Genomic DNA, 15,462 nt, shown 5'->3' with positions numbered 1-15,462 from the left:
AACGACTTTTTTAGTTTTTTAAAATTGTTTTACTAATACAGCTACTGCCTTCTATCGCTGTATTACATTTATGCACACTCGTAGGACAACTACATGTTACTAGTGAGGAAAACCTCTGCACTAGTTGGCATCTGCACACTACTTGCACCACTAGTGAAGGAGGAGTATGTGACTAGTGCTTGAAGCTATTATTATGTTGTACAAATAACAACAGGAAGAAACACAGGTTAATTGGACCTTCTGCCATCTGGTGGAAGAGCTCTGCCTGTCACTATACGTCGCTGGCATAGATAGTGTAGATCGATGGACAGACACTTGATGGTTTGATAAAGTTTATTTATGCTATTCAGCAGTAATCCATGCATCACATCTACAATGATATATTGAACCAGGCTGCAGCATACTAGTGGCGGAGGAGACACGGGTGGCCTTCATGGCGGACTCCCAGCCACGATGAGTGGAAAGCGAAAGAAGACGCTCGCTTGTCGTCGCTCCTCAACCGCCTCCCGCGTCTCCACTTTGGGGTGCACGTGCTGGCGGATGGAACCGGTTGAGGTGGAAGGCCACAGAGGTGACCGGTGAGGTATATTCGGGGTGGGGGGGAGTAGTGAGCGCGGAGTACAGAGTAATAATAGTGCATACTACACACTGCAGTTAGCGAAGTTAGTCAGTGCCTTACAACTATGCACATACACTACTCACAACAAAGTCCTGAAATTTCAAAGCAGATTCTTAATTTTTTTTTTTTTTTGTGAGTTGTGTAGGTGTCAAAACTGAGTGACATTTCTTAGCCCCTCACCCTTCGCCGTGGACTCTGCGGTCCACAAAATGTCCCGATGGGGCCCAAGCTACAGGCTACAAATCAACAGTACGCGCAGAAACCATGGAGAAACCAAGCTACAAGTGCGGCCGCTAACATCTCCAGTCACGCCGTTTGCTGCCCCGTCGACACTATTTACACGGGTCCCAAAAGCGCGAGCTGGGAGCCGATGCAAGCGGGTGGCAGTGAAGATGGCGCACATGGACTTGGGCAGGAACCAGCCTTTCCTCTCTCTTCTTCTGAGATCTTTCAGTGTCACCTGAAACATGTTTGATTGATCTGCAGTAATCAGATTCATACTCATCATCATCTTTGTTAGTTGCAACTGTTGCTCCCAAACATCATCTGGAAGTCCTCTCATTTGGTTCCTAACGCAGGAAAACAGCCGGGTGGCAAAAGGCGAAGCGTTCTCCGATGGCACCACTAGTAAACAAACACTTCCCTGTAGTGCTGCACAATTATTTCCAAAATGATCATCGCGATTATTTTTGATCAATATTGTGATCACGATTACTAATCACAATTATTCATCATGGTAGTGTATTTTGACTGCACTATTATTCAACAAACAATATGTTCACAATTTTCCCTGCAAAATGAAACTTGTAAATGAATGGATTATCATTTTAGCTATAAGTAGTGTAGAGAATTTACCCAATGATTTAAAAAAAGTACCAAGGGCTAACTGAATAAATATGGAAGTATCTGGTTTGCGTGCGCCCCCTGGTGGTTGGCTGTCTACTGCTTGAGAAAATGCTTGATTAGATCTGCAGCAAGGTCTGCATTTGAATGTAAATATCGCCGAAGATCAGGTTCATTTAATGGTGGCAGCCAAAATCGTGCTCACGATTAAAATTTGATTAATTGTGGAGCCCTACTTTGTCATTTGACAAAGGCAGAGAAATGCTGAAAACAGTCAATGCATCGCTGGGAATTTTTAAATGGCCTGAATGATGATTTTTAGCCTTCTTCTTTACTGCCAGAGTTTGAAAGTGTGAAGTGTTGGTTGAAAAGAAGATGCTACGTGAGTAGGGGAGAGCCAGCAGAGGCCAAAATTTACACCTCAACAGGTAAATTGATTCAAAAATAGAAATTCATATCGTAGCTTTTTCTTAAAAGTAAATTGGAAAAGAACTTAAACCTTGTGGGGTATATCCCAAACAGTTTTTGTCATGGTTTCTGTTCAGGTCAGCGGTAGTCACTCGTGTTCTGCCACCCGGAAGTATCCTGGCGCCTATTGTTTATAAACATTTGGCCTATTGCAATGTGTCATCATTCAATCACTAAATCAACCAGTTAGGTTTGGAATTAATGAAGTAGTTATCTGGAGATGACGCGGGATCATTTTGGGATGTTTTAGGGTGTCGATCAGCTTGCAGGATGATGAGCAGTCGCGATTCCTGGTGGGAAAAAAACGACGATCGTTGATGCTGCGCTCAGTCGAGAAGCCGAGGATGCAAGTTTCCTTAAAAAAAAATAAGATATACATATATGGTTTGGTTGAACATTTTGCTGTTGAAATACTTTTTTTGATCTTGATTTTGGTCAAGGGGGGTTGACCGTAGCGAGCGTTTGGCCATTGTACCTGCGCGTCCACGTCCACCACGTCACACGTCCACCTCGCCGGGGCAGACGCTGCGGATGAGCGGAGAGGACTCGGTGGCGGTGCCGTTGTACGCTCGGATCAGGAGGTTCTCGTTAAGGTCGCCCACCCCGCTGCCGGCCTGCAGCTTGGGGTAGGGGGGCGCCTGCGGGTCGACGTCCATCAGGTGCTCCAGGGGGCAGCGGTCCGCGACCGGGGAGAAGTCCTGAGCGCTGGCCGGCTCGTCCCTGGACACGGGGCTAGCGGACACAGACGGAGAACTTACAGGAACAAATATCGACAAAAAGATTCCATTGGATAGTGAAATGATGACTATCATATCATAAAGCATTTGATAAAGCATATTGTTCGGGGTGATTTATAGAGAGGTCATCTTAATCCTACTTCTTGACTCGCTGTTCCAGGTGTCGGACAGTTTTTGGCACTTTCTCACTTTCACTCCTACTTCTAGGCTGTGTTGCAATCATTCATCCATCCATCCATTTTCTGAGCCGCTTCTCCTCACTCGGGTCGCGGGCATGCTGGAGCCTATCCCAGCCATCATCGGGCAGGAGGCGGGGTACACCCTGAACTGGTTGCCAGCCAATCGCAGGGCACATACAAACAAACAACCAATCGCACTCACATGCACACCTACGGGCAATTTAGAGTTGTCAATTAACCTACCACGCATGTTGTTTTTTGGGGATGTGGGAGGAAACCAGAGTGCCCGGAGAAAACCCACGCAGGCACGGGGAGAACATGCAAACTCCACACAGGCGGGGCCGGGGATTGAACCCCTGTTATATAGTTCCCCAAAAATCGAATCAGCATATAGCGGAATGATTTGGCATTTGCAGATATTTTGTGATAATAGGAAAACTTTTCATGGATTGTTTTTTTTTTTTTTTAATGTGGAAAACCACAAGCTCTCACCTGACATCCATGGACTGGACGCCGTCCGACAGCTCGTCCAAGCAGCTCTTGTTCTCCAGCGTTCCCAGCAGGACGACGGGGGTCTCGACGGGGGTCCCGGCGGGGGTCCCGGCGTCCTCGTCCAGGTTGAGCGCCGCAATCTCCGACTTCACGTCGCAGGCTGACAACACGTCAGACAACAACTGCGTTAGCACAACCACACGGGAATCACAGATTTGTTTTTGTTTGGGGGGGGGTGTGGTTACTTTAGGATTTTGGGATCACAAGTTCAAATTCATTGTAATTTTAATAGAATTCTAACACAGAATTTTTTTTTGTGTCGGTGTCACATGACCAATGGATTATATAACTTGATTGGCTGAACATTAGCTTAATTAAAAAAAGTCAACCTTTTATGGTATTTTTCTGCCTTCTGAGTTTAGATTAAAATTTTTGGGATGTTGACTTTTAGAAATTCCAACTCGTTAATTCAAATTCAAACTCAGAGATTCAAATTCAGAAATTCCAACGCAGTCATTTTCTGCAGTAGTACTGACGTAGTTCACTAGGGGGAGCTGTTTCCTTGCCTGCATGAGGCTGCTGAGTCACACTGCAGTGACCTCAAAACTGTGAGGCAGAGGTGCAAACCACAAGTGCACTGTGCTGCCCCACTGTGGTGATACATCTTGTAAAAGTAGATAGTCCACATATGAGCAATGAAGAAGTACCTGCAGCACCAAGCGGAGCGTCCACGTCACTCTTGCGTGTTCTTTTCATGATTTCTTCAATTCTCTACAAAGGAGCCGACGGATAAGACAGGTGGTGACAGAGGAACAACGAGAAGGAGGAGGAGGAGGACCAGAAGCAGAAGCTTCTCCTTACACACCTTCTTCCTCTGCAACCTCTCCTGCTCCTCCTGGATGTGAAGCTGCTCCCGCTCCCTCCTCTTCCTCTCGGCTTCGCGCTGGGCTCGCTGGAAGGCCTCCTCCCTCTGAGGAGCAACAACAACAAGGGCGAGAAAAGCTCAAGCGCGCCACTAATGGAAAATGCAAACCATCATAGAGTCCGTTCGGTACACTCAATGTTAAGTGACTTAAACGATCAAAACAAAAACAAAAGCGAAGCCTGCCTCTTTGTCCAGCTGCTCCTGCATGTTCTTCCATCGCTGCTCCTTCTGCCGGCGTTCCTCCTCCTCTCTGCTCTTCCTCTCCTCCTCGCGCCGGGCTCGCTCCTCATCCGCCTGCCGCGCCGCTCTCTCCTGCAGCTCCCGGGCCTCCTGCTGACCCCTGCGCTCCTCCTCGGCCCTCAGCCTGGAGGAAGATGCCAGCGGCGAACGAGTAGAGCAGTGAGCTTCGGCTTTGCATCGCGATACTTCCGTTCTTGTCGATTTGATTTGATCGTATCGCTTCTCCTCACCTCAAAGGCAAATTTTTGCGCTAAAGGCCCATGTTCGATTTATAAAATAAGCCACGTATTTAGAAATGTTTTTTTTTCCCTATCTCAGATAATGAATTACAGAAATACCTATAATAATATATATATATATATTAAAATAACATACTATTTTTGTTTAGTAAAATAATAATACATTACTTTATAAACCTTTTATATTTAAAAATGTTTAATTTACATATAAACATTTTACTTGAAATAATAATTTACAATTAACTGTACTTAATGTATATTTAAATGGTGTAGTTCAAAAAACAAATTAATAAATTAAATATAATTTGTATATTTCAAAAAGTACAGATACAAAAATTTGTTAAAAAAATCATGAATTTAATTATATCTAATTAAATATAGTTAATTAACCAATTATTACATTTTATTCACATAAAATACATAAATAAACATGAGTATTTGTATTTTTTATTTACAATCAATAAATTAACCAATTATTTAATAATAATACATTGTTTAAAAATGTTAAATGTGTATGTAAAATGTACTAATATTTAAATTTATAAAGAATAGATTAACTAATTATTTCATGGAATAATTTTAATTAAATTTATGGGGGAAAAAAAACAAAGAAGTCAACAAATATTACAGGTATCTTGATAACGTCTGCGCACGGTGGGCCGGATTAAAGAACGGAGCGGGCCACATGTGGCCCCCGGGCTGCAAAGCGAACCCTATTGGGCTCTGTTGGTTTTAGTAACTAAAGTCGAAGGCAGGAGAAGTTGTTTGGTGGTCTTCTGGTGCGCTAACGTATCGATAAAAAGCTTAGCCGCCTAGGCAATGACATTCCATGAGTTCGCACCTCAAACTCTCAACCTTTGTGGCTGAAACAGAATGTCAAAAAGTTCCATCAAGCGGGCTCACAGCTCGTCCTCCTGCCGCTGCCGCTCCTCCTGCTCCTTCTGTAGCCTGGCCAGGCGGCGCCGCTCGGCCAGCAGTCGCGACGCCTCCTCCGCGTCCAAGGTGCCGCCCGCGCCGCGGCCCGTGGGCGTTCCCGGAGACTCTGAACGTGGGGAAAGGAATACGACAGTTCACTGTGACGTCACGTCACTCCTCCTTCGGGCGGCAAAAGGCGAAGCGAAAGCCTCGTGCTCATCACCTGCACACAATTCTCTGCTGGTAGATTTGGACATCTTCTTCTCCGAGGTTTCGGATTTGGCGGACTTCCTGTCCGGGGCGCCGTGGTGACCCCTGTCGTCGCCACCGGGAGTGGTGGCCCTCTGCCGGAGAGGCGACGGCGGGTACTGACCCGGCGAACACGGCGACGCAGCCCGACTCCTGCTGGACCGCATCCTGTACCCAAAACAACTGCATCAGTTTACCAAATCAAATCAATTCGATGTTACTTCTACTGCGCCAAATGACAACAGAAGTTATATGAAGGCACTTTCCATGTGGACACCTGTCGAATGTAAAAGAAGCGCTTTGGTGGCATGAAACAGTAGTAGAGCAGTACTCATTCACTGCCGGCCCTCCCAGTTAACATGGATATTTTACTTCTAAAGCCGTCAATGGCAGTGAATGTGTTTTAATGGTTTTTATACTACTTGATTATATCCACATCTGTGTCTGACTGTGTATGTGTGTACCTTTTGGGTGTAGCAGGACCTTTACCGTTGGCTCTGAAGGATGAACTACGAACAGGTGCAGAAGGAACCTCTCCCTGAAATTTGGAAAGAATGTGAGTACATTATATTCAGTAATGACTAAACTATCATTGTGTGTGTGTGTGCGTGTGTGTTTTTATTTGTAGACTGACCGTGGGCGTTTTGGCTCGTGCCGTGTCCTCGGGGAACGCGGCAATGCTCCTGCGGTTGGACGAACTTCTGTGAGGTCTGTGCTTGTTGGAAGAAGCTGACAAAGACCAACACAAACACACACACACACACATTGTTCCAGAGGCTAACGAGAAGAAGAGTTAATTAGTCAACAATTCTATGCGAGGTGGTAAGTCACCCGTCTCTGTCGGGTGAAGGTCGGAGGACGAGTTGGACAGCTGCTTGCTCATTGGTTGATCTGACGGGTCGGGCGGGGTCAGGAATTCGCAGACTGACAAAAGAACGAAGGAACGTCACTCAGCCGGAAGTCAGTCAGCGCGCTCAAGCGCAAGCTCGGGAAAAAGCCGACACCCGAAATGAGGGACGAGCCACAGAATGATGTCGCCACGTTACCGTGGTGATGAAGAATCCGCTTCATTGTGAACCAGAGGATGAGGACGCAAGAGGACCAGGAGACGTCATCAATGCTCGTGTGACATTTACAGATGATGCCAAATCATTTGCAGGCTAAACTGAGCCTAAATGAGGTTTAATCTGCAAACGTATGTGTACAAAAATGAAACACTCATCTATTGGGAGTGATTACCAATAGTGGTACATGGGCTCCCTCTAGTGGTATGCGAAAGAATCACTAAATTTAATGTTCAAGCATGAGCAATGTTAGAGTGGCTTAAACTTTTTTTCTAATCCAGTACAGTGCCTTTTGTAAGTACAGTTCAGTTCTATTTAACTTTTAGGTACAATAAATTAGCATTTTATCATTTAGAACCGTTTGTTTTCATAGATTTATTTAGGTACAATCTTTTTTTCCCTTTTATGTGAAAAGTAGTTTTTTTTCCTTTATATATAAGCACAGTATTTATGTACAAACTGTGCATAATGTAACAGCAGCCTTTTTTTTTAATCCAGTACAGTACGTTTTTGTACAAGTATATTTTTTCAGTACAATTCAGTTGTATTTAACTTTTAAGTTCAATACATTTGCATGTGATTTTTTAGAACTGTTTCCAAATGGGCGGTTAGCACATCTGCCTCACAGTTCTGAGGACCGGGGCTCAAATCCCGGCCCCGCCTGTGTGGAGTTTGCATGTTCTCCCCGTGCTGTGTGGGTTTCCTCCCACATCCAAAAAACATATGTGGTAGGTTGGTTGACGACTCGAAGGATTTGTTCTTGGATGGATGATCTTCCGCTTTACTCTGCCGTGTTTGCTTTATCACATTACTGATGAATGTCAATATCGAATGTGTGCACGCATCAGTAAATGCCAGCAGGACAGGAAGTGACACAGCTCTTTGTTGGTCTGAGCGTGGGGGAGGGGGACCTCCATTACCACATACAGACGTAAGGTAGCTAGGTGATGTTTTGAACATGATGTTTACGGCTGTGCCGTACATGAAAACGCACACTGATATCACATTTGAACATGAGGAACACCTTTAAATACTTAAATACAGCTGACTGACACACACACACACACACACACACACGCTGCAAACACAGGGCCCAAAAGAGTCACGGTGACATGCAAAGCCGGCGAGTGGCGAGCTGGCAGCAATGGGGCGGGGCACACAGAGTCAACATGATCGGTACCGTTACGGGATTGGTGGGTGCTGGAAGCAGCGGGCAGCCGATTGGCCAGAGCGGAGCCAATGGGGTGGCAGGGCGGGGTCTTAGTGTTACCTGGCCAACAGGTGGGAAGCAGAGCGGACAAAGCAAAAGCGTCACAGACACGCAAAATGTACACACACACAGGAAATAAAGTTCCACACAGCTTCATTTCATGATGCATTCAGGAAAACTGGGAAGAAGGAAACATCCCACTCGGGGCTCAAAATGTTCCAAGCAAGTTGAATGAAAAAAAATCCATCCATAGATCCTTTCCAATGCACTTTTCCTCAACAAGGCTCTGAAATTTCCAACTTCCCTGGAACGCAGCATTAGTACGCATGCAGGAAAAGTGACAAAGAAGTTTCAGAACCACAAAGCAGACAAACCACTTTCAAAATGGTGGCCAACAACTCACAATGTGCCTAAATGAGCCATCCCCACAACAATGACACCATCTCTACATCTTTATGGTATTTTCATATTTTCATGTCGGGCTACATCCGAGTTATCATGGGTCGTTATGAGCGCATGTAAACGTATAATCACCTCATCACTGCAAAAACACAAATCATACCTGTGAATATTCTCATTCACATATTTCATTCTCAGAGCATTGAATCAATCACATCTGGACTGTTCTGCTTGTCTCTGAGCTTAAAATAAGTGGGGGGGGGGGGGGGGGAATCTGCCAATGGAACTACTGCAAATTGACTCGATAAGGTTCCTTAAAATAAAATTGTGTATCTTAAAACAAGTCTTTTTGTCTTGCAGAAACATTTGAAAAAAAAAATAAAATGTCAATACTGTCTTATAAGTACAGCAAGATTTTTCATTAGAAACAACATAAATTCACTAGCTAACATTTGAATTTACAAAATTGCCCTGCATGTTTTTGTTGTTATATAAATTTTTTAAATAACAGTAGTGGGCCGGAAAAAAAATGATGCGGTGGGCCATATCTGGCCCCCGCGCCTTGCGTTGGATACCAGTGTGATTCACCCGCATCCTTGTCGACACAAAACAGTCGAATTCAACTGAAGCCGTCGTTCGTACGCTAAGTCAAAACATTGTTGCATATCGCGGCTTGAGACATCCCGCGAAAAGACAACGACGGCGTGCACGTGCGTGCGTCTCGGTACCGTAATGGCGGCCAAGCCCGCGCTGCAGTGAGCCGGGCCGCCGGGCGGGTACGACCCCAGGTCGGTGCCGGGACGGCCCGGGAATCAATTATTGACACCGGCGTTGCGATTGCGTCGTATGATGCGCCGGCGACGTGACGCTAGCTGAGGACGCTTTGGAACGGAACGCGTCATTTGTTTATGGGAACGCAAAATGAAGGTAGAAGGAAATAGAAGGAAAAGGTTCACGCGGAGGGTTGTGTTCAAGGTTACGTGTGTGAGAGGTGGCCTTCTCTACACTAATAATACACAGACACACACACACACACACACCTGTGGCAGGTTTCCAAGGCCAAAAGCACGAGAGGAGTCGAGAAGGAGGAGACAAAGCAGCTCCTGCACTGCAGCCTCCACACCCTTTCCTCCACCTTCTTTGTCTCCTTCATGACCTCCACCTTCCATCCATTCCACTCACCCTCCACTCCATCAGGGGGCCCGCCCCACGTCCATCGCTTAGGCCGGTTGTCCTGGTGGTCCCGGGCCTCTCCTCCTCCTCCTCCTCCGGCTCTCCGGCGCACCAGGGCCTCCAGCCTCTCCTGTTCGTTGCGTTCGGACACGGGGAAGAAGAGAGACTCCCTCACTGAGCCATCGCTACGGCGACGCGCGCCCGGCGATGCGCAGGGTGACGGCTGCGCCATGGTAACCGCATTCGAGCAGCAGCCTCGCCCCTTGGCTGCCTTCCTTCACTGCTCTGCCTTGGCGTGAAGCTCGCCGGGTTGATACCCGAGCAGAGCGAGAGAGAGCACCGTGGCACACCTCGCTCACTTCCTCTCTCTTTTTCTCTCCCCTCCCCTCCCCCCTCTCTGCCTCACTCTCCCTCCTCCCCCTCCCACTGCCTTACCTTCCTCCCTTCAGTGGAAGTGTCTTCACTCTGCTGATATTCATGTAACGTCCACATATGGAACAGGACGCATGGAACGTCTCCACACGAGGACACGTGTAACGTTCTAACATGAGGACACGTAACATTTCAATGTGATGATGATGCCAAAAATTCTTGAACAGGGAGGGATAATCAACTAATAAGATTTGTTTTTTTTTTGATGGGGGGGGGGGGGGGTTGTCCCTCATCCCACCCCTCCCAAATAATTAAAATGAAAACAAAATTTAAAAAAAAATCCAGGGATAGGTGAACCGTGAGCTCACATCGCCACAAGAGTACACGTAACAGCTTCACTTGATGTAACATCCTCATGCGAGGACACATTTAACGCCCTCACATGATGTAACATTCCCACGTAACGTCCTCAGTGACTAAGGAATCGGCCGTGACTGGGTGGTGCATTCGAGTGCGCTGAAAAAAAACGAACGCCGAGTCAGAATTTCCGCACTCGTATCACAACGAATTAAAAAATAACATACTACTTACTTTTAGGAGGTGAAATAATTACTCGATTTATCAACAACTAATCAATTATCAAATTCATCGACAATGATTTTTGATAATCGATTAATCGTTTAGAGACACTGTTTGAATTAAAACTGTCCAAATCCTTGGAATTTCAGCCTCTCAACAGTAAATATTAATAACTATTATAAGCATAAAGCAGACTGATTATCTTTGTGTTTCATCAAAATAAGACATTTGCAAACATCTTTTGTGTCCAGGGGATAAATTGGGGTTCCCTATTATCCAAATACTTATGAATATGAGAGCAAATATGATATTAAAAAGCATGATTCTTGTCCTCCTTTAACTCAAATATGTTCCACTGACAACATGGGCGTCGTGTTCCCGTAAACGCCACGCGATACGCTGATGCCGATGTCATCGCTCGCCTCGGCCACCCATCATGATGTCATCGTGGCGGGGGTGGGGCATAAGCTCCCAAACGGAGGCGATAAATCAATGGAGACGCTCCCTGAGGACCAAACTGCCTGGGGTGCTTGTTAACTGTTCAAACACTAAAAGCTGGCGTTTGAGTGTACAAACACATACAACAACAGATGTCGTTTGGATCATGAAGCCCCCCCCAACGCGCCCCTCTGGCCCCTTCACCGGTCACAATCAATCACTACTGTCCTCCTCATTGCTGCAATTAAACCCTCATTGATAAACCATCCTGCTGCCCTCATTTCGCTGACACCATTTTGTCCTTCACCTCCTCTCAACGACTGCATCGTCCTGCATTTGCTTTGATTTCCCTTTCATTTACTTTCGTTTGCCGTCTGCGGCCAGGTCAGAAACTGTTCCCAATTGCTTTACCCGGATAAATAAAGGGTAAATAAATCAATCAATCAATCAATAAATGTGGGGATGTTATATGTGAGGATATTAAATGTGATTACGGCTCCAACTAATGATTACTTCAATAATCGATTAATCTGTCAATTACTGTTTTCGATGAATCGGATAAACCAAAACATGTCAATTTCCTTTATTCAAAAACAAGACATGATTTTAAATTGACAGTAAAGAAAGTGGACAAACATTAATTGAATTATAATTCATTTACTGGTTTGGTCCGTAACATGTTGATCATTGTTTTCCAAAGCAAAAACAGATATTTGCCAATGTGTTATTTTCATTCAATACAAACATAAGCAGTCTGCTTCCATGGAGGCCTGCATAACTCTGAGAATATTTACTGTTGACAGGCTAAAATTTGGACAATTTAAAATGAATGTCAAGAAGATTCAAAGTGACCTCTGACCTTCTCGGCCTCATGCTTTTGCTGTCTCTTCTCCTCGGCCGCCAGGCGGCGCTGGTGCTCCTTCCGCCTCTGCGCCGCCATCTTGCGCTCTCGCTCCTTGCCGCTGCGCTCCAGCTGCTGCCTAGCGCGACAATCTTTGTCCCGCAGTGCCTCGGACAGTTCTGCGCACACACGCTGACTTTTCAACATCTTCCCATGTATTGTTACGTAATAATTGCATTCATGAGCGAGTGCGTACACATTGGTGCACATCATCAATTATATGATATATCACTTCCATCCATCCATTTTCAATAGCACTAGTCCTCACTGGACTGCATGGTTGCCTAAATTTCATGGCACAAAAAGACCAACAATGGATGGGACTTGTGAGCAACGTGGTCAAAGCTGACCTGTGGGGCTCCTGAGACTGGAGGCTGAGCGACAAGGAGACGCCTTCCTATTGGTCGGAGGGGTAGCAGGAGGCGGAGCCGGAGCTGTAAATTTTTGGGAGGGAGAATAACACAACATGATTCACTTAGCAGGAAAAGGGGGAGGGGGCTCAGATGTAAATATAGAACATAAGCTGGAGAGGAAAACGTGACCACAGCCTGCTTCGTCACTGCAGACCTACACTGCCATCACACAAACGCACACATGCAATTGATCACCTGCCAATCAACATGAAGGCTGAGGTTCAGAGGTCCCGTCGAAGTAGAAGTCTTGATCTTTTCTGTTATACTTGGCAAAAATTAACATTCGGGGACAACTAATGGAGGATTGGTTGGTCAGGTCAAAACTTGCAGCCAAGTTCGACAAGGAAAACACACAATTTGCACACATTTATACATGTAGTAATCAAAACATATGTGGTGAGTATGATGTATTTTATTTAGATTTTGAGGTTTTTTGTCACGTTATTAGATCAATATTGATTGTGAACTGCTTCAGTTGCAGGCCGTTATATAGCGTTCCCTTGCCAAATCACGGTCCAGCTGTTGTGGATGCAGTGCATTGGGTTTTTTATTTTCATATTTATATCACGCATAATTCGACATATCGTGGGATTTTGAGTGTATGTTGTTGTAAGTTTTTGTGGTAAAATAAACATTCCCTAACCTAAAAGATTTTAACTGTTAAAAGAAAAAATAATAATTATAAAAATAATATTAAAAACATGACTTGGAATAAAATGTACATAGTGTACAGTACTACTGTGCATTACTTATGTTTAAGAGCTGAAAAGATGTTTAAGAGTATAGAAAGTGTTTACAAGTGTATTGTAGAGGTTAATAGGAACATGGGGAGCTTCATACACCTTTAAAATGTGTAAATAATCCCAAAATAAATGGTCGCTACTTTGCGGATTTCACCTACTGCGGGTGCGGTCCGGGAACCTAACCCGCGCGATAAACGAGGAATTACTGTACTGCGTTTTTGTATAGTACTGATGCTTTCTCTAACTGCCCCATGATAGCGGTGCTATTATGAGGTGGACTAAGTCTGGTGAGTGTGCCCGGAAGGCTCGGATTCCAAACGCACATCCCGCCAGCGCCTGTTTGCCAGAGAGCAGACGAGCACATCGATTGCTGCGTTCATTCCACAAACTGCTCATGAAAAATGCAACACGCATTTGGGAACAAAAAAACAACACGCGGCATTTCGGATTCAAGTCGCAGGCTTACATGCTATACCTTGTTCATGCAAATATTCGGTTTGTTTGGTTTCTATTGGACAATGGACATTTATTTGCAACGTTCGATCCATGTACTAGTATGCTCTTTGTCCTCACTAGTGAGACAATTCAGCGCACTAGTAAAACTATACTGAAAAGAAAAAAAGTCAATTGAATTAACTTCATGCAAAAAAAGTACATCGGTTACACATGATTTTTGGCATACTAGTTACTAGTGAGGCAAATCCAGGCACAAACTGACATCTGCTGATGTGCTATTAATAGTGAAGCACTAGATGTTAACTGGTCAAATTTTATAATGCCACTAGTAGTACTACTAGCACACAGTTGTCTACTACTGCACAGTTTTGCCTCACTAGTAGGAGCATGTAGTTGTTCTACTAGTATGCCAAAGTTGTCATACTTGTGAGGACAATGAGTGAATTAGTAGATGGACCTTTAGTTAGATATTAAGATTATGGAAGAAAATTGTCTGTGAGGACAAAGCGCGTACTAGTACATGGACATCGAATAAATGCTCAAACATCCATCCATCCATCCATTTTCTGAGCCGCTTCTCCTCACTAGGGTCGCGGGCGTGCTGGAGCCTATCCCAGCTGTCATCGGGCAGGTGGCAGGGTACACCCTGAACTGGTTGCCAGCCAATCGGAGTAAATGCTCAAACAGATTTCCATATTTCTTGTACATTTGTAAATCAACATGGAATGAAAAGGAGGAAGGGACCTGTCAAAGCAGCAGGATGAGTCGGAACCACCTGGGTCATGATGACGACGAGCCGGACCGGATCCCAGTCCAAGAACACTTGGGAAGCACTCGGATGACTCTGGACGATGGAAGAAGAGTGAGGAGGAGGAGGAGGAGAGAGGGATGCTGGGAAAGAGAGAAGCGTGGAGAGGGATGGATGAAGGAGGGGGAGGACTTCCGGTCTGTTTCCCTCCATTCATCAGCTAGCTCTAATTTAGCCTAGCATTACTGGCTAATGTAAAAACAACGAGTGCAACACCTTTTGTTAAAGTTAATGTGCCACACTTTCACTACCATGCAACAATGTGGGAGGGTTGTTATTAGGTTGGCATTTGATACAGGTCACCGCTGCCTCATTGGCGAATTCATTTGACGAAAATCAATTCGTTACCTAGCAACCAACAGAAGACTTAACATTTGACCATAATCGTAAAAAACATACAAAATGTCCAAAGTGCTCTGGTGCCAACTGAACACGTTTTTTGACCTCCTCCTCACGTGTTCTCGTTCGGCTCGTGCCGGAGCGCACGTGCGCGCGTCAGCAGGCGAGCCGCTGTCGGCGCAGTGACGTCGTCATTGGCGTTAGTTGGGTTAGTCGCGTGGGTGCGCTATGACGTCACGAGAGCGTACGTGCGTGACTTGACTTCACAAGCGCTTCTTGAATGACGCGTCAGTAAAAAGACTTCCAGGCCGTTTGCTCCCATGATGTCATCTTGTAAAATACGAACAAACGTCTCCACAGTTCGCAGTAAATGTGTGTGTTTGGCTTCCGAACAATCTTTCCCCACTTGGTTGATCACGCTGTATAAATGACTAGCCTTCATTGGAAAATAAAACAAATATGACATTTATACATTATGTAGGTAGTTGTCTTTAATACAATTGTCCAAATGAATTTGTATTGATCTCAATGAATTGATCCTTTTCGTCATTATGTTACAGCTGTCATGTAGCAAGTGTTACGTCATTGTTTTAACACATTTGAATTACTTGTTAAAACATTTGTTTTCTGTTCTTTCTCACCAGCATATCCTTGTCAATAT

The 15,462-nt window shown here is 45.1% G+C and overlaps 1 protein-coding gene across 3 annotated transcripts; it reads right to left on the bottom strand.

The window, feature by feature from the left end:
- Positions 1–319: 319 nt before the first annotated feature.
- Positions 320–14,895, bottom strand: LOC133470200 (MAP7 domain-containing protein 2-like). 3 transcript variants are annotated; one of them, XM_061758278.1, is made up of 16 exons: positions 14,399–14,895; positions 12,393–12,476; positions 12,001–12,161; positions 9,762–9,882; positions 8,151–8,240; positions 6,738–6,830; positions 6,541–6,635; positions 6,371–6,444; positions 5,881–6,074; positions 5,646–5,784; positions 4,447–4,627; positions 4,204–4,308; positions 4,046–4,109; positions 3,339–3,498; positions 2,406–2,683; positions 320–2,285 (listed from the first exon to the last, which is right to left on the bottom strand). In XM_061758278.1, the coding sequence occupies exons 1-15, from the start codon at positions 14,613–14,615 to the stop codon at positions 2,428–2,430; spliced, it is 2,034 nt and encodes a 677-aa protein (XP_061614262.1). In that variant the 5' UTR covers positions 14,616–14,895; the 3' UTR covers positions 320–2,285; positions 2,406–2,427. The 3 variants fall into 3 exon arrangements, with proteins under 3 accessions (XP_061614262.1, XP_061614263.1, XP_061614264.1); XM_061758279.1 differs by having other exon boundaries at positions 2,406–2,662; positions 14,399–14,854; XM_061758280.1 differs by lacking the exon at positions 8,151–8,240 and having other exon boundaries at positions 14,399–14,886.
- Between the last annotated feature and the right edge of the window lie 567 nt (positions 14,896–15,462).

Source organism: Phyllopteryx taeniolatus, chromosome 20, assembly GCF_024500385.1.
Source record: "Phyllopteryx taeniolatus isolate TA_2022b chromosome 20, UOR_Ptae_1.2, whole genome shotgun sequence".
In the NCBI taxonomy this organism is placed as follows: Eukaryota; Metazoa; Chordata; class Actinopteri; order Syngnathiformes; family Syngnathidae; genus Phyllopteryx; species Phyllopteryx taeniolatus.
Note: the sequence above shows the minus strand (reverse complement) of the source record. Positions and strands in the feature narration are given on the sequence as shown.

Bases quoted from the DNA above. Each gene is read 5' to 3' on its own strand.
- LOC133470200 (XM_061758278.1), bottom strand. From the start codon at position 14,615: ATGGAGGGAAACAGACCGGAAGTCCTCCCCCTCCTTCATCCATCCCTC. The intron at 5,785-5,880 runs GTGATGAGCACG...CCCCACGTTCAG, and splicing joins CAGCAGAGAATTGTGTGCAG to AGTCTCCGGGAACGCCCACG. The intron at 4,309-4,446 runs GCAGGCTTCGCT...GTTGCTCCTCAG, and splicing joins AGGAGCAGCTGGACAAAGAG to AGGGAGGAGGCCTTCCAGCG.